This window comes from Microchirus variegatus, assembly GCF_963457635.1.
Source record: "Microchirus variegatus genome assembly, chromosome: 1".
NCBI classification, from domain to species: Eukaryota; Metazoa; Chordata; class Actinopteri; order Pleuronectiformes; family Soleidae; genus Microchirus; species Microchirus variegatus.
In genome coordinates, this window is record NC_139802.1 from 19,255,030 (window position 1) to 19,282,353 (window position 27,324).

General features: G+C 41.3%; 1 protein-coding gene across 1 annotated transcript in view; it reads left to right on the top strand.

The window, feature by feature from the left end:
* Positions 1–1,436: 1,436 nt before the first annotated feature.
* bbs9 (Bardet-Biedl syndrome 9) overlaps positions 1,437–27,324 on the top strand; it is a gene marked incomplete at both ends in the record, with an annotated part of 193,403 nt that continues 167,515 nt past the window's right edge. Inside the window, 7 exons of the mRNA XM_083888066.1 lie at positions 1,437–1,548; positions 2,458–2,608; positions 7,280–7,344; positions 7,963–8,076; positions 15,498–15,672; positions 22,360–22,444; positions 22,887–23,070. Coding sequence (XP_083744192.1) covers positions 1,437–1,548; positions 2,458–2,608; positions 7,280–7,344; positions 7,963–8,076; positions 15,498–15,672; positions 22,360–22,444; positions 22,887–23,070 — 886 coding nt within the window. The remainder of the gene's footprint in view (positions 1,549–2,457; positions 2,609–7,279; positions 7,345–7,962; positions 8,077–15,497; positions 15,673–22,359; positions 22,445–22,886; positions 23,071–27,324) is intronic.

Here is a 27,324-nt window from a genome sequence, read left to right on the forward strand (position 1 = left end):
AACGAAAAGGAGCAGGAAAACAAAACACACCTGTGGCTTTTACGGTCTGGCTCGTCAACACGTGAAGGTGAGGGGGAAAACTCGCGGACGAACGCGGTTTCATTTACGGAGAAGTTACGACGACCTGGTAGCTAGCGGGCAGGTAACTTGGAGAGCTGGCTAATTAGCCAGCTAAGCTAAAGTTAATTCAGCGGACTAGCTTCGAGCTAATTCACCTGTGCCCGTTCCTCTGGCTATAACCGCCTTCAAAACTGCCCTTGAATGCGTGTGAGTGTTTAACGTTCCCTGGTCACAATTTCACTCAAAGATACCGTGACGTGACTCCTCCTGGGTGTATACTGTAAATCCACAGGTGTGTGTGTGTGTGTGTGTGTGTGTGTGTGTGTGTGTGTGTGTGTGTGTGTGTGTGTGTGTGTGTGTGTGTGTTGGTTGTAATGTAAAGGTCAGGAGAACACTCACAGCTCATTAACTCTGTGCCGTAGCCTTTAGTTGTATAGTTGTAGGACAAAGCATCTTTATTACACGGATATTATAATATAATATTTCCTGTCTCCCAGGGGCGGTTCTACGGGGTGTCCAACAATGCCAGTTCAGTACTTCCTACATTGAAATTAGTTAATTAAAAAGATTTGTTGAGTACTTCCTACATGACCAGAGCACAGACATCGTCTGACAGTCACTGAACTGAAATATGGTGGAACAAGTCGCGATTCGGCTCACGATCGCCGGCCTTCGACAGAGCTCTCTCTGACCAATCAGTGGCCAGCAGTCTGTCGACGATGTGTTTTATGCTCTCTGTAGGGAAATTCCTTAACCCATCCTCTTGGAACCTCCAGGCTTTTTGACCTGGCAGGAAGTCGAATTGGCAACCCTCAGGTTGCAAGCCCAGTTCCCTCTCCCCTTGGCCATGGGTTGCCTGTAAAACAATCCCCTATATTGTGAATTGAACCCATGCTATATGATTTATGACTCGTATTGTTGCGATTTGTGTAATATTGCAATGGATTTTTCTTAATGTATCCTCCAAGCACGACATCAATTTCTGTAACAATTATATGTAAACGGTGTAATATTCCTTTAACACCCCCCTCAGCTCTGTATGGCAGAACACTGTAGATGGACAGGAGGGATTCTCCTGCCCTGGATTAGCTGCCTGTTCCACCTGCTCAGCACAAAGCAGCTTGCCACCACTTGCCTCCTCCTCCTCCTGACTCTCTGCACTTGTTCACACTCAGACCATGTGACCTGTTTTCTTTAATCTCAGCTAATTAATTTAATCTTTCTATTTGTGACTGATCAGTGAAGAAACTAAATGAGAAATGTTTCCTGTCACTTTACGCCACAGTAGTAGGAAAGCGTCTCTGTGTATGTCAGATGTGTCCAACCTGTGATATTGTCCCTCGTGTCTTTCCAGTCTCTGTCCACTCAGAGGCAGCATGTCTCTCTTCAAAGCCCGCGATTGGTGGTCGGCAGCTCTTGGTGAGGGGGAAGAGTTTGACCAGGGATGCCTGTGTGTCGGGGATGTGGACAATAGCGGCACCGGACATGGTCAGTGCTGATGTTGAGTTTTTGTCATGTGTCTTGTCACATCCTCAGCGGTAGACTGGTCAATCGGATAATTGTATCCGATATTTTTTCTCAGCCATCCATCCATCCATTATCTACCGCTTTATCCTCCACCGGAGGGTCGCGGGGTGAGCTGTGCCAATCTTAGCTGACAAAGGGCGATAGGTCGCGTACACCCTGGACAGTTGAGTTTGCCAGTCCATCCAGGGACACGTATAGAGACAAACAACCATTAACTCTCATGGTTAATTTAGAGTGACCAATTGACCTAATCCCCATATTGCATGTTTTTGGACTGTGGGAGAAAGGCGGGATAAACCCACACACACACAGCATGCAAACTCCATGCAGAAAGGTAGAAAGGCCATTTTTCCAACTGGGGCTCGAACCTGGATCTTCTTGCTGCAAAAGCAAGAGCGCTAACCACTACACCAAACGTGTGGCCCTGTATTTGGTTATTCTGTGTTTTTTTAATAACTTAAACAATTTTTCATATTTCATATTTTTTGCAGGGTTTTGCGCCAAAAGATCATTAAAAATATAATAAAGTAAGACATTAAATTTCAAGGTTTGGGTAACACTGATCAACAAACAAACGATTCATTGAGAAAATCATCAGCAGATCAATTGATTATGAAAATAATCATTTGTTGCTGTTCCAATGTTGATATTTGTTGCTCCACACCACAGTCAAAATCCTTTCAGTCCATTCTCTTTCTGCTATTCCTCCAAATACCACTTGAGGGCGCTTATGTACCACCGTTTTGCAAACAAGTGCCTTGACTGTTCAGATGAAGTTGTCAAATATGCTGATGAGATACTTGAGATCTTCTTTGTGCAGCAGAGATACTAACCTGACACTTTGTACATTTTTTCCTTATAACTGGTTAGACAAAGTGGTCGTGGGCAGCTACATGGGAATGTTGCGCATCTTCTCGCCTCATTCCATCAAGTCCAGCGAAGGCACAGTCGCAGGCGCCCAGCTCCTGGAAGTCCACCTTCAAAACGCCATTGTCCAAGTGGAAGTGGGCAAGTTTGTCTCGTAAGTAGATCGACTCCAAATGTTTGATCCTAACCAAGCGTTTGACCATTGTTAATAGAATGAAACTGAACATCTGAACATTTGAACATTTAGTTTCAGCTGCAGCTAAATATTTTTTATTGTGTTTTTGTTGCACTTTTACACTTTGTGCGTCTTATTAGCTTATTGTTTGATTGAGACTATTACTATTATTGCTACTACTAATAGTACTATGACTAATAATATTTTTCATTTAAAGAACAGTTTTAAATATTCCCATTAATGCTTTACATTCACAATCCCAAATTTCCAAATTTGGAGGTATTAAAACATCAAATAGAAAACATGGCATGAATTACAAATTAAAAGCAGATTGAAATAGGAGCTGGAGTTCCAAAGGGAGGAGGCTGGTGTGGATAAAGCTCTCTCACCCCAGGTACAAAGCTTGATCCCGTGTGGTGGAGAATTACAAACAATAGTTTTTGTGTCTTTTTAGGTTCATATTCCACCATTTAATCCAGTGGTTCTCAAAGGTTTTATCCCGCCTGAGAAAAAATATTGAGCTCTCGAAGTGACACCATTATCACCAACGTTAAAATACAGTGCAGTGTTTCCCATTAATTAACTGCCACAGTCTCAATGAATGACATTGAATGACGTTGTGTCATTGTTTTTTTTCAAGATTCAATTTGAAATATTGTTGATATGCCTTTGAAAGTTCCTGTGGATGTTACCAACCTGTGATGTTCGTATACAGCAATTTACATTACAGTCAGTGATCTCAAAATGCACTAAAGAGATGCATCAGGCTTGAAAATGTACACACACCACCACCCCCAAGGGTCTTAGACCCTCCCACCGCAGTCTCCTAAAATCCTGTGGGAAACACTGCAGTGGTGTAAATAGTCCGGGCAAAGTCAGCTATGGAATTTTCACAGGAGGCAGATTTATTCCCAATAAGATAATTTGCTCTCTCATCATCCTCCTCTTCCTCACATAATACTTCACACACTGGTGTAGTGAAAATTGGTAAAGATGGAGCGAAAGCTTGGGTAACTCAAATCAGGCCTGCGCGATATGGACCAAAAGTCATATCCTGATATATTTAGGCTAAATATCCATATACGATATGTATCCCGATATTTTTTTATATATATACGTATATACATACAGTAGAACAGTATTTCTGATTTTCCTTCAAGTACCACCAGAGGGAGTTCGCTTACCACAGTTTGAGAACCATGGTTCTAATCAATTAAAGCTTTCTTTTCAGTACTGACAACCTGTTAAATAATGTTATCTTACTTGCTGATGAGTAGATACACATGTGCAGCCGATAACTCTCCTGATCACGGATAGAGTTGCTAATCTCCCTCCACCGTCGTTGGCTGGCTTTCGTCTATGTTGTCGTTTGTCGGTCACATGTCCTTTACCAGGGAGCAAACCTAAATCCCTCTCTCCTGAAGTCAGTCAGTTGCAGGTCAGAAGTCACTGTTGCTATGATTACAGGGCAGCGACTCTCTGACCACCCTGACAGCCATATCTCTGTTTGCGTCACTTGTGTGTATGCTCCTGCCCAAGAATTAATCACAGGTCCGTCTTTAACTCCATGTCATGACCTTGTGTGAATTATAAGCATTCATAGAATAGCTTGTAATATAGCCTGTCTTTAAACTGCCAGGCAGAAACACCCATCCATAACTCATCACGCCGCTTTTTCATTCATAGAAAAACCAACAGTCCCCGATGCGACTTACCACCACATTAACATGTCTTTTTTTCCCTTGCTGCTGTGCACGCTAACCCAAAACCACCACGTCAGGACTTTCTCTCCCTCCCCGTGATTTATCGTGATCTATCAGCCATCCAGCAGTCCAAACATAGTTCTGTTCATAATATCAGGCTAACCACTGAGTTGCTAGCATAGCTTTCAAAGCCAGAGAGCCCCGTCCTGCTTTGTTTTTGCACTGCATTGGCTCGGAAGGGTTGACCCCTCTGAGTCGAGGTTAGAGAAAATGACTTGTTTGGCAGCGAAGATGATTAAGTGACATCCTCACAGTTAAAGTATTGCAAAGTGAGGAAGAAGGAGAATAGTGAGAGGAATGATGTGGGGACAGTGACACAATAGAGTCAAATTTAATCCATCTTAACTTGGCAGGGAAGGGAACACGGTGAACCATGTGCCCTTCCTGATATAATGAATAATGGTGTGTGCCTGAAAACATCTTAAAGATTAACCAGGTTAACTGAGATCAAAGATCTATTTAACAAGGGAGACCTGACGTAAGATAGCAGCAGTTAACAAAATCATAACAGATAAATTATCATTATAACACTTGCACACAGTCAATCTGGACTCCAAAGTCTCAAGTATCAGTTGTCGAAAACCTAAAAGCTTTCCCAAATCAGTGGGAACTTTACAAACAAGAAATCGCAAAATGTCCAAAGAGCACCGATTACGACCTCCATGTTTTATCCAGTGGAGGGAGGACTTGTTACATGTTCACACTCTCCTTTTCCGGTCAGAAGACAAACTGCTGCAATTTGCGCTATAGCTGCAAAAAAAAAAACATATATAAAAGATAAATACTGTGTTGACCACTATTAAAGCGGACCTAGACCGGAAGTTCCAATTAACGCTGTTTTTTAGTGTGTATTTGCGTCATTACCTTGTTTACGAAGCCCTGAAGGTTCAAAACAAACAGTTCAGCCATTGCTGAGAACGCTGTTTTATTGTAATCTCGGGCTCAGCGAGATCTCTGAAAAAACCCGTTGCGGTTACATAAACAGCAGTTCTCCTGAACAGCAGATCCTCCTGCTCCGGGCACTAGTCCGGGTACATCCGGTTATGTACATTGAATAACGTCCGTTGTGGAGGTGTTTCACGAGTGACAGTGTCTTCTGACTCTAGGTCTGACTCTGGGTCAAAGTCATACAAGGGACTGCAGCAGGGAGTTGTGACGAAGCTATTTTTAAACGTGCCACCATCCTCAGTTGGATCACCCAGGCTTCACCTCTGACCTGGATGTTCTGGACACTCTCCTGCTATTATAGTCGCATCTAACCCACATAATCTCCCACTGAGGTCATAAACATAGGGCCATAAACAGGGTACACCCTAGACAATTAGCCAATCCATCGCCACATCTCTATATTATAGAGACAAACGTTCACAACCATTCACTCTCACACCTACGGTCAATTTACCTAATCCCCATTTTGCTTGTTTTTGGACTGTGGGCGGAAGCCGGTGAACCCAGAGAAAAGCCACGCACACACGGGAAGAACAAACTCCATGCAGAAAGACCCTTGTTCCAACCAGGGCTCAAACCTGGGTCTGGTTCGGCAAGAGCACTAACTCACTACACATCTGAAATCATCTCTTAAAATTGTCAATAGTTGATCCTCAAAGCCTGGTGGTGGCGCTGCTTTTACTTTTGCCATTAACCGGCGACCTTGAGTGTCTTGAAAGGTGCCTTCCATAATGCATTATTATTATTATTATTATTATTATTGTTAATATTATTGGTCTGAGCCCTGAGCCTCCCACTGCCTTCGTGTGGGTGCACAGTCAGGAACCTCCCTGAAAGTGAGCTTTCTGGGAAAAGCTCTGGTGGTTTGCCTCGCAGACTTCCCAGTATCATCACGCTGGCAGCAGAGTCCATCTAAATCAGTCCATTTGGAAGACGTTGTGTTTAGTTACCTGTGGTTTTCAGCACAGCATTTTTTTCAGAGGGTGGTGAACAATTTGGACGCCAGCCTCGACAGAGGAACACGCTGTAAATATTGTCAGGGCAGACTGAGGTTGGCAGGTTTTGTTGTTGTTTTTTTTGTTGTTGTAGGATCTTGTGGGATCCATTTTTCTTCCTCCCTTGTTGTTCTTCTCTAGACAAACATTACAAACAGTGGTTGAAAGTTAGGAAGGCAACATCTGTTCTTGGTCCAGCAAAGTGGACAGAGGCTTCTGTGGGTTTGTGGCAAAGTGAATATGTGAAAATCTAGGATCTGCAGCAATGAGACCATCATTTACACCTCAGCCATAACCAATGTGTATATGTTTTTCAGTGCTTTGAAGTATGAAATGGAGTGAGAACATGCTTCTGTCTGGACTGTAATAAAACAAGAATCCATTGTATAGTAACCTCATTCTCTTCACAGTTTCTCTCCACGAATTTCTCTATGGATTTTGTGTCCATCAAGTGTTTAATAAAGATACTAATGCTATAATGGACAGGAATCAATTGGTTATTCAAAATATTATGCATCAAAAATGGCCTGATTCTCTATGGTCGTATAATGATTTGAGGATTCCACTTTTACTGAGAAAATCAGTATTTGTTTTGCAGTTTTCTGATATTTATTGGGCAAATCAACTAATCGGATAAACTGAGAAAGTAACTGACAGATATCCGAAATGTAAATTGCAGCCATTAACAAAATATGAGAGCCAAAGTTTTGCTTTGTCACATCAGTATTGGTCAAGAATGTATGTGAATCATAAACATTACTTAAACATAACTAACAGTTACTTTTTCTCTTTGTTTAGAAATGTATTTATTACTGTGTTTTTACAACTCAACAACCCAAACATCTTTTTTTTGGAAATTATGTATTTATTGTGTATCTATTTTGTACAGCATATACAACAATCTGTGAAAGACAATAACTGGTAAAGAATATTTTTTTTCTCAGGTGTTCGGAGCTTCTTCACCTAGCTGTTCTTCACCCCAGGAAACTATCCGTCTATTCTGTCTCAGGTACGACACACACACACACACACACACACACACACACACACACACACACACACACACACACACACACACACACACACACACATATTATATCTTAGCAAGGACAGCCTTACCCCGACCATAACAATCAGAACTCGTAACCCAATGCTAACCTATTACAGCCCTAAAACCAGGTCTTTAATTGTGTATTTAAAAATGTCCCCATAGCCCTAAACAAAGCATTATCACTAATCTTAACCATAACCACAAATTTTAGACCTAAACTCAACCAGTTCCTCAGTTATTTTTGGTTTCCATGAGGACTACTGGTCCTAACAAAAGGCCTGAAGAGGTTGAAAACACCCACATTTCTTTGTACAGTATTCTTCCCCTAGCCCTAATTCTAAACCTGCTGATGACATAAACCTAATTCTAACCCTAAAACCAGGTCCTAACCCTCAAAAAGACAAGTATCCTGACAAAGATAGGTTTGAATCAAAATGTGTCGTCACAGCCTAATACACACAAACGCACAAACAAGAAGCTAAATACTTTTTCCATTTTGTGTCCTGAAACTCCTCACACTTGATGGTTTGTTTTCGTCATCCATTTTCAGTAAGATATTTGTGTGTGTGTGATCAGGCACTGCAGGGAACGTGGAACATGGGGACCAGTACCAGCTGAAGCTGGTCTATGAACACAACCTGAAAAGAACAGCCTGCAACATGACGTATGGCACATTTGGAGGAGTTACAGGTATGTCTGTTTATTTGTTACCTCATCACTTTTTCAGGAGAAGCTTTGTCCCACGTTCAGCCATTCTGTAGGAATAACAGTTCTCATGGAAAGTTTTACGGAACTTATCACATGTGACGTTAAACCATCATTGATATAGCACGGGACTGGTTGTGCATAATTGTGTCTTTTGGTAGCATCACTGTGACTCCTGTTGCATTAAGTCCTCTCTTTACTATTGTATCATGTGAGCTTAAAAACGCTACTTTTGTCAGCAGACCCTGGTTACTGGGTTACAGTGACATAAAATGGCAAACAAATTCTTAAAATATCGTACGCTTTACAAGTTGACATAGATTATATAAGGTGAGCCTTTTGCTAAGATGCTGAGCTGAGTTTTTTTTTTTGTCCGTGAACTATCCCATTCAAATTAGAGTTGGGGTGTGGGGTTTAAAGAATGCAAGTAATACAAGTACGGAGCACTCAGGTTTGCGTGTGTGTGCAAGTGAACATCTGTGCTTGTGTCTTGAGGTAATGAGCTTCACTGGACAAATACAAGAAACTAAAAAAATGTTTCTAAAAGGAGAAAAGGATGGGAGGGGGGAGGGGGGTTGGTCGTGGTGGCTCTCTCTCCCTCCCCCGTCATTTGGAAAAACCAAGTGGGAAAAGCCCTCAAGTAGTTAGCATCCAAGAAAAACACACACACGGGGAACCCCCTTTACATCAGAAAATAGTCGAAAGTTTTCAAAGAAAGGCTGTATTGTCAGGGTGTGTGTGTGCGTGTGTGTGTGTGTGTGTGTGTTAGTGGATAAATTACTGAACGTTGTGGCTTGGCGTCATGAACCTTTCCTTCCCGCCATGTTGGCAGTGTGTGTGTGTGTGTGTGTGTGTGTGTGTGTGTGTGTGTGTGTGTGTGTGTGTGTGTGTGTGTGTGTGTGTGTGTGTGTGTGTGTGTGTGTGTGTGTGTGTGTGTGTGTGTGTGTGTGTGTGTGTGTGTGTGTGTGTGTGTGTGTGTGTGTGTGTGTGTGTGTGTGTGTGTGTGTGTGTGTGTGTGTGTGTGTGTGTGTGTGTGTGAGACTATCTATGTAAATGACTCCATAACTTGTATACATAGTCCTCATTGCAGACACATATACTTCGAGGTTTGCATGGACACATTTGTCCACATCTGACATGTCTGTGTGTAGCAGCATGTGGCACACTTACACTCACCAGCCTCTTTATTAGGTACACAGGACACTTCTACTGCCCGTCTGCTTCAAGGTTCGATGTCTTGGCTATAACGAGTCGTTATTTGAGCGAGAGTTGCCTTTCTGTTGTCTCGAAACTTTTCTGATCATTGTTTTCACATTCAAAATCAATTCAATGAATTTTCTTCCACATTCTGATACTCTATTTGGAAGCAGCTTGTCTTGACCATATCTGTGGTGATCGTGTCCACATAGTATTCTTAAATAAGTCTTTGTCCTCACAAAAATGCAAAAACCACCTCTCCTAAATGCAGTGAACAGAATGCCAAGTCAGCAGGTGGCGATAAACCGAACTGTAAAGCTGTGTTAGCAGTCAGAATATCAGCGGTTGTTCCGGTGGGCAAAAAAACAATGGCACTAGTGAATGTGGACCACTACGTCTTTACCAAAGCAGTTTTTGCCCATCCATACTTGAAATGCAGCCCCATAGTCTTTTTTAAAAACGCATTCAGAAACAGCAGCGTTTTCAAAATTCTGTGTAAAAATCTGGGATAGTTTGGATAACAGGCATGCAGAATTTATTTAGAGTAGTGTGGGTGTAGCATACATGTGTAAATGCATTGCAGTGATTGGCTGAGTGGATATTTGCGTTAAGCAGCAGCTACCTAATAAATTGGCCAGTGAATGAATAATCACTTTCCCATCATCATCATCATCCCATTTTATTTGGGATGATGAAAATGTTCTGTCTACAGAACTGTCATGCTTTATGTGGGTTTGTCTTATAGTGTGCATTATTAAAGGCATGGTATCCCGTGCAACCTAATCCAGCTTCATTTATATAGTGCTTAATAACATTTTAAAAAGTGCTGTTTATATAAGAAACAAATTACTTAAAACAGATGATAATAATAGAATATTACAGCTATATTGTAGAATATTATTGCTCTCCTCTCCTTGCCTGTACAATTGATGGCAACCCTCCTCCTCCCTGGTATTTTTACCACTAGATGGCAGTACAAGACCTTGAATTATATGAATTCATGAGGCGTGAGGGAAAGTCCCAGTTATCCAGCTCCTGAGCCTCAGGGTTCAGTTGAAGTCCAGTTTCTCTGAGCCTGGTAGAGACACAGTGTCTTTGCTCAGGGACACTTCGGCAGTGCAGGGGCTATAGCTCCTCAGGACGTGGCTCAAGGATAAAGGCACAAAACAATATTTCAAATTTAAACTGTTTTTTAAACTCTAATTTGTTTTTTTTTCGACAGGAATAGAAGGGCAGCATTGACAGAGGCTTCAAAGTTTAAGCAAAAGCATACATTTTCAGACTTGATCTCGGTACAGGACTTCACGTAACCTGCGGCGGAGTCTTCACTATCAAACCGACTGTCTTTATTCCTGTCTCCGACACAGAGGAGGTCGGTTTGTCTGTTTCGATGAGATTCATCTCAATCAGGAAAGCTGTTTTTTGGTGCTCAACCCATTTTGTGCACCATAATGAGCTGATGTATTTCATTGGCTGCAGCACACACGCACACACCGCCTCGTAATGATTTGCAGACACACTCAGACCAAAAATACTTATACTTGTCCACAAAGAAACACATGCACACCCTGGAGTTTTATTTGTGTGTTGGTTTACCAAGTACAGAGTGATGGTCACAGCTCCGAGGCCAGACCAACCCAATGTCCGTTTATGTAGATGTGCGTGTGTGTTTGTTCAGCCGACCGTGTGTGACCACATTCTGCTCTCCAGTGCTCTCCAGTGTCAAGTTGAGTGTCTGGATTCAGAAGGCCTGGAGTGTATGTGCGTGTGTTTTTGCAAGTCGTGTCTGCTCTTACACATGAATATGGGCACATTTGTGTGTGTGTGTGTGTGTGTGGGTCTATTATAGCAGCCATTTAGCAGTGCTGTAGGCGCTGTAATAGCAGCTCTGTACTAATACTGGTCTAATAGCTGGGCTCCTTTTGGGTTTGGGTCACATTCAGGCCACACACACACAAATTTGCAATGCTATCCCTTTAAGGACTCTATTTGACTTCCATTCATTTGAACAGCAAAAGAAAAAGCATTATTCTTACCTTATCTTCAACCACATTTCAATTCTTAACCAGTTCCGAAGAAATTAGGTTGTGCCTCATTAGGACCAGGTCCTGATGAGGTCAGTTTTTATGCCAGAAAACGGGTAACACACACACACACACACACACACACACACACACACACACACACACACACACACACACACACACACACACACACACACACACACACACACACACACACACACACACACACACACAGCAATGAGTTGTCTTTTGATTGACATCCCACAGACACAAAACAATTTAGTTTTATTCCATTTGCACACACACCATTTGCAGCTGGGGAACAATGGTGGCTGAGTAATTTGCTCAGGTGTACCCCAGCCACAAACCTAATTCTCTTCCTCTTGGCCTTTTGGCACACTCCCTGATCTCCACCTGCACAAGGACACACACTTCTACACACTCTGCTTTGTGTTTTTCCCCTCTCACACACATTCTGAGGCGAGGTTGTGCCCACTGCACTGTTCGGCCAGCCTCTGTGCTTTGTTGGCTGCTCATATGTGCTTGTTCAACATGTCTTATAAATGACGCTAATGCGCCGTCGTTTCCTCCGCTGTGTCTGAACGGCCGCACTCTCATACTGGGCTCTTTGACACATTATACCTGGGTGTGGGCGTGTGGAATTACACATGCACAGTTGATGTTACGGTTTCGGCCTGGCTCTAATTTTGTAGCACTTCTCTTATTTCTGATGATACAGTACAGCCGTGTCGGCCCGCCTGTGTTGTTTTGACCCGTGCGCAGGTCTTTATGGTGGAAAACGACCGCTAGACACCTGACAAATCCACAAAGTTGCTTATTTGGGAGGAAGGTCCACTCTCTTGAGTATCCAGCTGTTTTTGGAGTTGAACAACCGGAGAAACGTGAAATTATCTTGGAGAGAAGTGTGTAATTTGGTATAATTACAGTGGAAATGGAGACTGATCATTTAGGTACTCCAGTTAGTTGCCAAGTTTATTCTTCATACATGTCAGATTCTATATTTTCTTGTGGGCAAAAACTTTTGTAATGAATGAAAGAAACCTTGGTTACCATAGTTCAGCATTTAATGAGAGAGCATTTAATCACTGTCTCAATTGTGTCTATAAAATTACATCGTTTGTTTTCAAGAATTGGCTAAGCCTTGGTATCAGGCTGAAGACCCCCCTAAGCACGCACGCACGCACGCACGCACGCACGCACGCACGCACAACAAAGAACACCACATGTAGAAAGCACCCAGTGCAACCAGCAATTAAATGGAACGTCTTCTTACTGTGAGTGACCTTATATCATAGCGTAAGGCTCATTGTCCCAGACTCTGTCCCCCTTTTGGGCTGGTGGTGTCGCTCTGTCACCTATTTTCTTCTCCGTTGAAGGGTGATGTTTTGCAAATGACTCTCACTCTTGGGGTCACTCTGGACCTCGTGCAGACCACGCCCCCTGCACAGCTTCCCACTCTCAGCCCACTTCTTTGCATTTTTCAAAATCAGGCATTAGGCAGAGTTGGCCTCAGTAATGGAGATTTAATCACCCTGTTTAAGCAAGTTATCATGAGGTATTTATGTGTGTGTTTTGTTTATGAATAGGTTAATTTTGCATCATGAATATGTTTTTATCGTGAGCGATATACTGTTCTATATGAACACAAACACTTTTATTTTTTATATTTTGAAATATTGGGAGAGTAATGCGTTGGATTTATTTTATTTTATTTTATTTTTTTTAAATAGGCTTTCTTTTAATGTACATTTTTTTGTCCCCGTTGTTGGCTCTTTTTTAAACATTGTTTAAAACACACACCTGCACTCTCATGGTGTTGTCTGTGGCGTGAGAGACCTTGTCCTTGAGTGTGTTAATGGCCACTCTGAACTCATCACTCTCACACACACTTGTTTACACAGGATTAGAGTGTAGGGGTGTGCGGCTTTTTCTTCCTAAATCCTCACTGATAGATGTAGTGTGTGTGTGTGTGTGTGTGTGTGTGTGTGTGTGCGTGTGCGTGTATTGTGGTATGTGAGTATATTATGCTGTAGGTGGCTGTGTCCCTGACCTCCAGTTGACGGCAGTGTGAGTTTTAATAGCACATTGAGGCCTAATTATAGTTCTCTGGTCGCACAGTCCCACTGCTTTATGGCCTGTGTGTTTCTCTGTGTCAGGGCTAGTATGACCTAAATCAGGCCTTTCCTGACAAACACACAGTTACACACTTTAATACCCAGAGCCGCGTGCAGGTGCTAATGGAGATATCAGATTTAGCCAGAGGGAGAAACACACCTCACAACACAACATGACTTCATGGCTGAAATGAAACAGAAGCCATGAATGTCACTCAGGATCACCATTACCCATATATTAAAAAAAAAACTAATACAAAAAGTTTTTAATTAAAAACAGGGGTCACAGGGTCAATGTCATAAAACGGGAACTGATAATCATGAAACGGTGCAATTAGCAAATCACAAAAAGGTACAATTTAATTATTTGTTAATTAAAACAATAAATAAAATAAAAGTAATGTCACAAATGGTTGGCAACAGTCTATATTTGTACGTTCTAATCTTTGCGTTATAATAAAGAGTAATTCAAATATTGATAATGTCCTCAAATCAAAAAACTGAACCTTCACTTTAAAAAAATAATGATATCATAATTTATATCAGAGTTGCCATATCTATCGGAAAAATCGCAATTAGATATTTGCCTCAAATTTGTTCACGTCTATTACACTCAAATTGCACTTTCTTGAACAGTTTATCCAAATTATATTTCTTTTGTAAGTTTGATATATTTATTTAATGGGAGTTGGTCACTCCGCACTCATGTCCGCAATATTTTCTAAACGCTGTTGTTTGATTTCCAACTTGTCCCTGTAAATGAGAGCATTTTGCACGTTTGTTTTTCCTCACTGGATTTAGAGTCAATTTGACTTGTTTTTCAAACACTTCATGAACTGTTTCTACTCGCTCTGCCAATCATTGCCTCTGAAAATGCAAGGGTGGCCACACCACATAAAACATTTGCACCCTCAACACCCTAGCAATTAATTGCTACTGTTATTTTTGGCCTGCACAAATATTATGATTGTTATTTTTCTGCTTCAACCATTGACTTCAATCTTGAGTTCTACTTTTGTATAAATTGTAAGAGGTATTGACGTCTGCTCTGTTGATTTAGATTTACTTTGGTCAGATTAGTGTTGTTTTCAAATTTGACCCGATAAAAGAGCCAAACTTTCAACATGACCTTAAAGTTTTGTGACGTCATAAAATACTATGCAGAGGCCTGCTTGAATAACTGAGTTTTCAGCTTCATCAGAGACCACTTATCTTGAGCCTTAACTGGAGGGCTTAACTTTGGGGTTTTTTTGTAACTCAAAGTGTCTAAAGCTAAAGCATCAAGTCAACTAAACTAAAGCTGTGTTTCCATTGAGTGGAATGTTCCATTCTTTGGCACCTTTGCCTTCTCTTGAGGTACCAGAGTAAAATGGTATGGTACGGTCAGACAGTCAGCTGATTGGGCGACAGAAAAACCCATGGAAGTCGAGGAAAACGTCTGCAGTCTATTCTCATACAAGCCTTGACGTGTCATTGAGCTGCTGAATGTCCTCCATTGTTGTCTGTTGTCATGGACTGAACCGTACCATGATTGAAACATGGCATAATTCAGACTTCCTTGAGGGGAACAACCACAGAGAGCAGAGATCGAGAGAGAGAGGCCGCCATCTTGTTCAAGCATATGTTAAATGGGTTTCCCACAGCTGAAGCCAACCACTCGACAGACAACAGGCCAAAAGCAGACCAGAACAGGCTCAGTTTGTTTGTGATGATGATTACAGCACCAGTACCATGTCATCAGGAGCGCCCTCATCAGTGACCCTCCAGTGAGGATGAAGTAATAGTATAAATGTAAACAGGTGCTTATGTGTTAGATCAAGAGCCTTAAACTGTTTCGTGCACTTAATCGGGACCATTAGAGTGGATGTGATCAGGCTCACCATGCCAGGTCTGATCAGCAGCCTTGCAGGTGAACAGGAAGTTTAGTGCGCTTTGTTTCGTTCATGCCGTTGGCTCTTTAATCAGCCGTTAACACCACAACAGTATGAGTGTGTCATGCATGTGATATGGTCTTTTAGTGTAACCAAACCATCTCCCTCTGCTCGTTCAGGTCACCACTCTCTGTGTATCCAGTCGATGGACGGGATGCTGACGTTCTTCGAGCAGGACAGTTACTCTTTCGGCAGATTCCTCCCTGGCTTCTTGCTGCCCGGCCCGCTGGTCTACAACACCAGAACAGACAGCTTTCTCACCGTGTCCTCTGCACGCCAGCTGGAAAGCTATAAGTATGTTCTTTTTCTTGTTTTTGTTTGGATGAAATACTTTTTACACTGACAGAATATTTATTTCACCCTCAACCTCATCCACATGACACAGGTGACACTTTCTGTCCTTTGAAGGGACCTCAGAATGGAGGAAATCATGTGGAATCTTTTTGAAAACATTCATAGAAATTCTCACCATCTGCAGCTGTAATTTAGTTGTGTAATTTTGTGTGTCAGTGTTGTTAATCAAAAACCTAATGTTTGTGCATCACAGTGTACTATCTGTTGGGTTATTTTTTTTTTGTAGCAGATACATGATTTGGGGTTATTTTGGGTCATTCACCATCTTTAAAATCAGCTGTTCATGGTTAGTGAAGCTGCAACATCTTAAAGGCATATGTTCTCTCTCCTGCTCATCTGGGTAGACCAGCACACACACATAAACTTGTTTTTATGTATTTGTGAGGACACATCATTGACATAATGCATTCCCTAGCTCCCTTGCCCTAACCATTAAAAAACTGGTAATCCTGAAAAGCTCTTGAAAGTTGTGGTGACCAGACAAAATGTGTTATGTTTTTGGACCTCACAAATAAATACACATAAATAAAAAGTACAGACACAGGTACGCACAGGTTTCAAATCTTAGTGTCTAAAATCTGGTCTCCATGTGGACTACTGGTCCTGACAAGGTCAGAGTTTATGCCAAAAAAAAAAGTCCTAAAGGGGCAACACACACTGTTAGACTGGAAAGTACCTCACTTTAATGTATGCACACGCACATTTGCCAGTTCCCTCTGGCTGCGACATGGGAAGCTTTTTAGAAGTGTGTGTGGGAGTACAGTGCGAGTGTGTGGGTGTATGCGTGGACATCTCTCCCAGCTGTTTGTTATCTGGACGCCCCTGGACCCCCCCCCCCACACCGGTACCAAGAGATTCTCCAGACTAGATATTGCCGTGGAAACGCTGACTTCACTCCTCTCCCTGGACACACACAAAGCGCACTCTGTAGTAAATTACACAGAGCTCAGCAGACACTTTAAAGCATCTTTATACACACACACACACACACACACACACACACACACACACACACACACACACACACACACACACACACACACACACACACACACACACACACACACACACACACACACACACACACACACACACACACAACAAGGCTGCATTAGTTATAGCTACAAGCTTATTTCCATTACACCTAATAACAGGTTCTCACTGCACCTTCACATTCATTTTGTAAACACACCGATCAGACAGGGAGTGTGTCATACGCTCAGGGTTTTTGCAGATGGAGAGATGAGATGAATCATCACCCAACACAGACGTGACAACACACCGTTACCTGGTTAATCAGCTGATATTTCAACGAACAAAATAATCAAGTGAAATAGGGTTAGTTTAATAGGTAAGGCATCAGAGATTCTGATTTTATTTTTTCTATCTCTTTCAATAAACTCAGCTTCCTTTGGTTTTAAACCACTTAAACTAACATATTTAAAGATCTCACTTTAAGTATCGGATTATGTATATATTATATATTATATTATAGTATAAGTTTCTCGATGTTTCAAAGAACAGTTGATGAACATTTTGTGTCTAGATAAACGGAGAATAACAATTTATTTGGTCACAGTCCTGATTAGTTTTGAAATTGAGGGATTCTTGGGCTCGGAGGGTGTTTTGGTTGTAGTTATTCTAATGTGGAAGTGTCTGTAACCTGTGTATTTTCTAAACTACTCCACTGGTTTGTATTTTTTGGATTTGTACTTTTTATTTATCCCCGTAGGAACAGTCCCTTTCTGCTTTGAACCCATCCTCTACTAGAAACCTTCCTAGAATTAGGAGCAGTGGGCAGCCACTGAGCAGCACCCGGGGAGCAATAGGGGTTGGGTACCTTGCTCAGGGGCTACTCAAAACCGACAACCCTCCACTTACAAGCCAAGGTTCCTTTTCACTGACTGATACTGAGTCCACTTCTCACATGATTTCATTAAATAGAAAACATTTTCGTCGGTAGTTTACACTATCATACACCATGATGTCCAGTTCTAAAGCTATGGACCAATTTAAACTGACATATTTTAATCTGGTCATATGGTGTGACTGACATCAGATGTTTTGTCCTCTCTGTAAGCTCCACCTCCACTCTCTCATCTAAATATAGCCTCCTCTGTTTTAAAAACAAAAAAACAGGATGACACTTGACAAATTGTAAAATTGTGGGGTTGACACTCACTGGAGTAGTGAAAACATACATGTAGCCACTGATGAGCTTGGGCTTCCTGACTCTTTTATATATTCTGTATCAGATGTCGGGGTAAGGCCTTCCTGACTGTTACACATTTCATATCAAATGACTGGGCAAACTGTTCTGCCCCGCTCAGTTTATTTGGCTTGTTGGACTTTCTCTTGCCGTGATGAATGAGTGTGTGTGTGTGTTGGCATCAGCTTTGAGATTTCAAGTTTGTGTTTATCCGTGACACTAAGAGGGCATACGTGTGTGCGCGTGTGCGTGTGCATGCGTGCGTATATAATGTGCATGTGCGTGTGTGTGATGTACTGTATATATTGAAGGTAAATGAGTGTTGTTTGTGGACTTCAGAGAGCTCGTGTTTCATATAAATGAGACAACTGTTTCCTTAACCTCGGTGTCCCAAACTCTACATGATGACTGATACTGTCTGCACGCACACACACACAGGTTCGTGTAGCTGTTCTTCTGAGGACATTGCATTGATTTCCATTCATTTGGACAACTTAACCACAGCCTTATCCTCACACTGCCGTTCGAAAGTTTGGGGTCACTTAGAATTGTCCTTCTTTTTGAAGGAAAAACACTTTTTTTCAATGAATATAACATTAAATGAATCAGAAATACACTCTATACATTGTTAATGTGGTAAACGACTATTCTAGCTGCAAACATCTGGTTTTGTACATAGTTGTATAGAGGCCCATTTCCAGTGTTCTAATGGTACATTGTGTTTGCTAATCACGTTAGAAGACTATTGGATGATTAGAAAACCCTTGAAAACCCTTGTGCAATGATGTTAGAAAAGCTGAAAACAGTTTTGCTGGTTCTTTGACGAAAGGGCAAAATTATTATTTTGAATAAAAAAGAACTCTTTTGATGAATAAAAGTGTGACTTTTAATGGAAAACACAAAAAAAATGTATAGGTGACGCCAAACTTTTGAACAGTATTGTACCCATAACCAGTTAATACCTAACACTAAACTTAACCTTAACTTTGACACTGATCAGTTTGTAAGCAAAGGTCCTAAACCATACACACACACACAAAAACTGTGTCCATGTGTGAGGGTGCACTTGGGACATATTTTTAATTGCAAACAAAGAAAAATCAGTCCCAAATGTACAAATGTGTTACAGCCAATGGTGCATTTATGTGCATTTTGTTACCTTTTTGGGACGTCTTTTGGTATAAAGACTGACCTCGTCATGACCGGTAGTCCTCATGAGGAATAAAGCCGGGTTCTAATGAGGCAGAACCTCATTACTGAGGCCAAGGTTAGGCATTGACGTTAACTGATTAAGGTTATGTTACTTAATGGGAATGTAAGGTTTTGGGCTGTCCAAATGAATTGAAGTTGATCCTGTGTCCTAATGTAAAAAGCTGCGTGTGTGTGTGTGTGTGCTGGTCCTTCTCATATGTAGTTGTATAATCATATAATATTGTGGTGTTTTAGAATTCTTTTCAGTACACATGAGCCTCTGTGGGATTTTTCTCTCAGCATATCAACTCACACATAGCACACATATACATGTATTCACAAAAAGTTTTGATTCATTTATACCTTAAAACCATCATTAGTGAAGCATCCAAGAGAAGGGTGGGATTGAGAAAACACAGTCCAAGAGTACAGTTATTCCACAGTGCTGTTGTTTCAGTATTATTAGGTCATTTTTAATCCATTCATCCATTCGGGAGTCAGCTGTCAATCCAAGGTGTGCTGCGTTAAAAGTGTAAAACCACCTGACATGTCTAATATACGTTTTAGTCCGATTTCTTCCCCAGGAGACGGTCACGGTGTGATGAAAAGGTTTCTCTGCTGGCGGTAGTCCATAAAGCAGCTCGTTAGTCTGCCAGCCGTTTCTCACAGAAGCTCAGTGGGTGCTGCTACTGTTCACGTCGGTATAAAACTGTAAATCTTAGATTAGCTTTAGAACACTTTGGTTTACACTTGCGATCACATCATGTGGTTGAGGGAGTAGTGTGACAATTTCATCTACGATACAAAGGAAATGAATACAAGATTATATAGAATACATATTTAAATGACCTTTCACTATGATGAGTCATAATCTCCCTGAAATATTTTATGATTGGTCAACGTCACCAAATTTCACCAAGGCTGAGTTGCGCTTTTTGCTAGCCTGGTCACTTTTTCAACATTTGTTCAATACAGAGCTCCCCCTACAGTTTCGCAGTAAAAGCAATTTGTGTTTTTCATAAGACCCGAGGCTTTGCCTCCTGATCTTGCAAGGCTGGTTTCCCGCTAACAGACAGTTGGGGCAGTGGAGGCAGCCTCCAATCTCATTTAACCATCACAGTGATTATTGATTAGTAAGGACACAAATGTGTCTCCTTTCTCTACCTTTACAATTGCTAACATCACATGGAGTAATCAGACTGCAAATTGCATTATCCAGGTATGTTAGTCAGACTAAGACTAGCTAAATTTTAGTCAGACTAAAGTGTTTACATGGCATTAAAACTAAATTATTGTCTTTGTCCGACCAAATCGGATTTTAACGTGCATGTAAACGCACTGACTGAGAGGTGTAATGCTGCCCTCCACAGGAAATAAAAGGTTTACATTCAACATATAGACCAGTGGCATGAAGAAATGCTCAGACTGCCTTAATGGCAGGATTCTTCTCAATATTTATAATTGGTTTTAAGGGGAAAAGAAGAAAGCCCCATTTCATCCACTTCAATAAACAACAACTCCAGATGGAAAGTCACTGAATTACCTCGGAAATAAGTATTGCAGTTAAATCTCTGGTGACTTTAATACAACTTAATTATACTTTGTGGAATTAGGGCAGCAAATACAGTACGTGCTGCTCTATGGTGCCAGCCTGACTCAATTTATTTTCTCATAAAAAATGCTTACGAAGAGAGACCAACACCTTCCTGGATGAGTCTCTCATACATAGGTCATATTGGTGTATAGGCCAAACGATCTGGGGTTTATTTCAGCCCTGACACCTTCGATTAGCAGCAAGTTTATGGTCCAAATGTATATTAGTGAGAAAACTGTGAGGGGATAGATCGGCAGCTCTTTGGTGTTTGGTTTGCGGTTCTGAGTCGGCCTCAGTTCGGCTTGGAGCTCTCCGTTCCTCCAGGTGTTGGAGCTAAAGGATAGATTCCCGCCAAGCTGCTTTGACCGCCAGCTGCTTACTGGAAAACTCCTGATGCGGAAGATGCCAAAATCAACTGACCACAGATCAGTCTGAACACTTCATCCTCAGCCAGTCGCCAAATGCTCTCTGATTAAAACTGATCGACCGCAGTTTCAGGGAACAGCAGCTCTCCTGGAGTGTTGACTGACCTGACAGGAGCTGTAAAGGTGAAGGAGAATGTAAGACACTAGACATGAATTTAATAATGAACATGCTCTACTTTTATTTGAATGTGAATAATGAAGTGCACTTGGATTTCTGCCTTATTCTCACAGATGACATTTCTCTTAGGAAAATGACCTACGTTGTTGAGGTTAATGACGCACAATCTGCAACCAGAGTCACGAAGAGTTTGACTTATTCCTTTTTTGGAATGGAGATAATTAAAGCTGTGGTAGGCAACATGGTTTTTTGCACAATAATTCCATAATAAGCTGTCAGCGTAATGTAAATCATGTTGGCTGTAAGGGGACTAGACTTTTGCACCTTCTCCAGCCAAGCGCCGCCTCCATGTCTGGATTCTCCAAATGAATATCTTGCTGTCATGAATGCTGTATGTCATATGTCTGTATGTCATATGTGAAGAACAAACTCCAGTTACGTTAGTTCATTTCAGATTTTGACGTATCACTGGGAACTCCTAAGTAGCTGCATGCCATTTTAGCATTGGTAAGAGGTGCCTTCAAATTTAGAAATAGTCTTTTGTCAGCATGGACAGAGCCCTTCAGAGATGGACCTCTTTGCATTTCTGCAAGTGCTTGCTGGCAGTTTTTACTCACTCTCATTTGTGTGCCTGTATGTTTTGAGTTGTACATGCCGTGTGTTATTTGTACTCTCTTATTTCATTTTAGGGCCTGACACAAATCATTTTATTTCTAGCTAACTGTTTTTATAGCGACCCTGCAGACTCTTATACTGTGCGACATATGCTCTAAAGGTCGACTAATGAGGGTACCTGGATCTAGCATTGGCTTTTTGGTAAAATGGTATCACCTCTTTGTCTATGTAATTCCTTTCAAGTCAATTAAAATAAGTTATAACTGAACAAGGAACACAAATGTAATATCCATAAAGTTTTATCCACCATTGCTTTGGCTTTCATCGTTTGGGAAACGGTCATGTGTCCATCTTTATATACACGTCACATTAGGGGACACAGGCTTTAAATGACACACCGATGTTGCATAATTCCTACTAATGCTACAGTAGTTGAATTCAAATGTCCCTGCTTGTGTGTGTGTCTTCCTCTCAGGTACGAAACTTTGGCTGTGGCTACAGAAGCGGAGAGTCGACAGGATCCTGACCTGCCCCTCAAGACTGGAGGTAAAAGGCTGACGGTGAGTCCAAACACAGCATTAACAATTATTATTATTTTTATTATGAACAACAAATTTTGTTTTTCTACCATTTCCACCTCCTTTCTAACAGCAGCATTTGTCTCTGTTGACAATACACAATAAAAACAAGTTGTGGACTATACAAGAGAGTGCATTTATGTACAATAGCAGCCCTAAAGCGCATTGTGAGGCACAATTAACGACGTCTAGTTCAAACTTTAATTAATGGTTGGCCATTCAGCTAATGGCTGGACATTATAAAACTGCTCTGCTGTATCAGTAATAACAATACTGACAGAGAAATCAATAAGTCAGCAAGAGGGCTTTAGATCAAATGTAAATAAATGTCGAGTGTATTACACATTAGGTCATAATTAGTCCTGAATTTAAAGGAACATCGCGAGTGTGGTGTTGACGTGTGTGCACGTATGTTCTCCTTCAGCCCGACTGGATATTTGTCCTGGGTGAACAGGCGCTGGCCATCTCTGTGCCCTCTTTCTCCCACTCCTCCTCCTCGATCTTCATCCTGGGCGAGAGAAACCTCTACTGTCTCAGAGACAATGGCCAGATTCGCTTCATGAAGAAGCTGGAGTTCAATCCCAGCTGCTTCCTCCCCTACGCCTCAGGTAAACCAGGATCCTGTATTTGTATTTGTACATAGGCAGTGGTACTTTCTGGAGAAGTGAGTTGGGGCTTTGCAACTTGAGGACAACAGAAAAAACACCTTTGCCAATTAACACCTAATAAAATCCACACCAGCTGCATGAAACTAAAGGTTTTAGCACTTTGTAAACCCCAAACTCCCCCACACCAGTGTCCATTAAAAAAATCTGTGATTTGGTTGACTGCTGCCTGTTACTTGGGGTAAATCTGAACGAAGGCTTCCAAACACAGACATCACAGAATATCACAGTTAAAGTTACTGATGGGGGCAGCAGCAGACCATGTCCTCCTTGTATTTTTTTTTTTTTTTTTTACCACTGCAGCAACACGAAACTCAACATGCATCAGTTCACCTGCTACAAGCAAACACATGAATGTAAGTGACGAGTACACAAAAACAAAGCGCGCGGAGGCCCAGCGCCACATGATTGGCTCCAGAGGAAGCTGCCTTTGGCAGAACATGACGGAATAAGTGGAGTAGCCCTGCTACATTCATTAAAACAAAAGAGAGCAGATGACTAACTCAACAGTGTGCAGCACAGCACATAAACACATGGTGCAAAATGAATTTATGCCGTAATAAAAGCAGACTCTTAGAAGTTCTTTAAAAACACATGGAATAAAATAAAAGATAACACAGTTAAAAAAGGCTTTCCTAAGAAAAAAAAAGGAAATGAGGTAAGTTATGAGGTATGGTTATTTGAACTTTTAATTTAATCTTTATTTTATCAGGAATAAAATGAATTAAGACTACCTTCTGGCTAAGAAAGGCAGCAGTACATATACAGTAGGTGTTAGATGGGACAGGGTTACAACTTTTCAAAAATGCAGCATTCAGAATACAATTTCATTTTATTTGCACAAAATATACACAACTCAAATAATTAGCTAATGTTCCACCAGTAAGACCAGGTCCTTCACTTTCAGATTATTTTGTAGATTATTCCAGTCAAAGGGAGCTGCATATTCATGCATCTTGCTCCTTGCACTTTTCTGACAGCTGTAGGCCGGAAGACGTGGTGGAAGCAAAAATTCAAAAACAGATTTTAGCCACTTAACAAATTGCTTACCTAATAATATTCAAGTCCGTCTGTTTGATTTTAAGAATAAGATCGCTGCTTAACCTCAGCGTTGATCAGCCTTTTTCCAATTGAGGAAACTGAAGTCTGTGTCGATTAGAGCTGCAACGGTTATTAATGGATTACTAAATTAATCATCAACTATTTTGATAATCAATGAACAGGTGTTTTTATAAATAATTAAAACAAGTTTTCTGATTTTTAAGCTTCTTAAACGTGAATATTTTCTGGTTTATTTGCTCCCTCTAACAAAGGAATTAATCTATAAACACAGATGGATGTTTTTCAACATTTTCTGACATTTAACGGACCAAACAAAGACCGGATTCATTGAGAAAATAATCATCAGCTATATCAGTGTCATTTTTAGCTCATAGGGGCCACGGGAGTCACCTGTGTACTGCTGTGTTACTGAGGAAAGTCAGGTTAAAGGAATGCAATCAGCAAATGACAAATTGAGGAGTTAAAATAAAGAAATTTTTCTCTGTGAAGAGGATGTGCAGCGGGAGGCTACAGCGCAGACGATGCTGACCATCTGTCAACGACATTTTTTAGGTGGGGGAATGATTAAAGGTTTTGACCCCTGCCTGATTGCAAGCAGCATGCTTATCAGGATACGGCCAAACCTCCAACAGCTCCTCTTCAGCATGAAGTGATAAACAATCTTTATACAAATGTTCCCCCGTTTTTGTTTTTTTTGTTTTTTTTACAGCAACAGAAATATCTGTCTGTTCAAGTTTATGCATCGATGTAACCATGACTGTTGCACTTGATCTAAAATGCAGTTGAGCGCTGACAAATGGAAAGAGGCAGCAAAAACAGGATGTGAGGAAATCAGGAGGAAGCGTCCAGAAGGGAGGATTGATGGAGAGATTGCGAGGGAACAGCCAAGATGTTTTCGATATCTGTTTTCAATTTTTGAATGAAAATCTCAGCCGTTCAAAGTACTTGGCCACTGTCTCGCTGTCTGTTCCAGGCATCAGATAGATTATTTAAATCACTCGTGGAAATTGGCTATAAATTCAATACATAATGTGCCGGCACACAAAAAAAGCAGCTTTTATTGCGACATGAGTCCTGTCAACAATCAAGAGCATATAAAAATTCCCACATGGTGGAAAGACAGAGACTCCTGGGATTAGCCCGCTGCTGCTGCTGCTGCTGCTGCTGCTGCTGCTGCTGCTGCTGCTGCTGCTGCTGCTGCTGCTGCTGCTGCTGCTGCTGCGATGTTCTCTGTCCATACTTTAGTTTGTTGTTTCAAGGCCAAACATTAGTGACTAAGTGACTGTCAGAGCTGCCATCGATCATCCAGCAAAGTCCAGGAAAACACTGAGTGGATATTCTAGTTGAGGGTGCAGTGCAAATGAGGATAGACAACGGTGATCTCTTGAGTGTGTCCCAACTTTTTTTCTTTTTTTCTTCTGGCCTTCAGCCTCACAGCTGCCTCTGCTGGACCGCTGCCCTCGCTCTCCCCCGTCTACCTCCTCACGTCTGTCTCAGAGAACTTTACTGCTCAGCTGGAACGCACAAGCCAAGGTTGAGGTCCCGTGTTCAAATCATGATCAAACCACAAAATCAAAAACGTCCTTTTGAAATAAAAATGAAATGAGCCAGACTCGTGACAGAGAGGTGATAGATAAACTCAGATTGGGGCACAGAGGCTCACAGGATGATTTGACGAGGACGGCGACGATGCAAGTCTTGTGATGACCTTCGCAGTCGTCGTAACTCTGTCTTATGGAACACACATGGTAGATTTTGAATCCTCTCCAGTTATCAGCAAAAAACAGAAGGGGGTGGGGGGGCAAATAAATATCGGCTGCTGTATTTCAGCCTTTTGTTACGGTTTCCTCAAACCTCTAAAACCAACCATTCCCGAAACTGAAGATAATCTGAAAATCCTCTGAGGTCCACACCCAAACCTTGAATCACGATTCTGAAAAACGCACAAAACTGGGATCAATAATTCCCATATATAACGCTGTTTTCATGTGAATATGAGGGTAGAGAAATTCAATTTTGTGATGATATTTGAAACGTTTAGCTTCACAACAAAGTGCGTAATTATCGACATAAATAACAATTTAACATTGAGTGCAAATACTGAAATGTTAGGCCTGTATGCTGACACTGAATACTTACACATAGAAGTTCACAATATTGCTATATACTGTATATAATATAGATGCTAGAGTCGGATAAAAGAAAAATGGCACCTTCCTTATAACAGAGGTCTCAAAGTCAAATGGCCAAGTCCAACTGTTCTGTGACTAGTGGGCAAAATAAGCTTAAGATTATATGACAACATTTCCATAATTACATCGCAAACATGTTTCTTTTTGTTAGGATATTTAATTGAATTTCAAAATAAAAGCATCTTGAACGATACGTATACGTATATGTGGTGCGGAATGCCTTATAAGCGTTTCTTAAAATGTATGTGATGTATTTTACGGCAATTTAAAACAATTACAGGGCTGAAAAAATTTATGTATAAAATTATCTTTCACGGCCCAACTGCTGTACTGGACTACACTTTGGGAATAACTGCGCCACACAATTTACAATTTATATTGATTTATCAAATATTAAAGAAAAATAACAACGTGTCAGAGTAGAGCTTACCGAATCAAGATGGTACTTGAAAGAGTCAGTGAATTTAGATTTAGTTTAGATATTTGAGCAAGTAGGTGACAATAGAAAGTTGAGGGGGGGAAGAAAGTAGGAAAAGTGGAAACTGAGAGAGGAAGAAATGACGTAGAGAGAAGGAGTAACTGAGGAAACGGTGGTGGAAAAAAAGCGCCATGTTGATGTTCATCTTGATGGCGACGTAGCTTGGACCTTTATAATTAGGTTGTAATTATAAATTCTGATGCTGCGATGGAAGGTGTGTGATTGCTTTGATGGGGCACCGACACACCCACACACTCTGTCATTTTGACCCCTGCTCTTCACCACCCTTGCTGACCGCTGCTGCTATTATTATATGCCTTGTGTTTTTCAACTGTGCATGTTTGTTTTTGCGTGTGGCCACCACCTCAGATCTCTCTAGGTGGTAACCCTGGTGGGATCGACTGGACGCGTGTGACTCGGCACGTTTGTCGAAACAAAACATTAGCAGTTGCAGTTAAAAGTTTC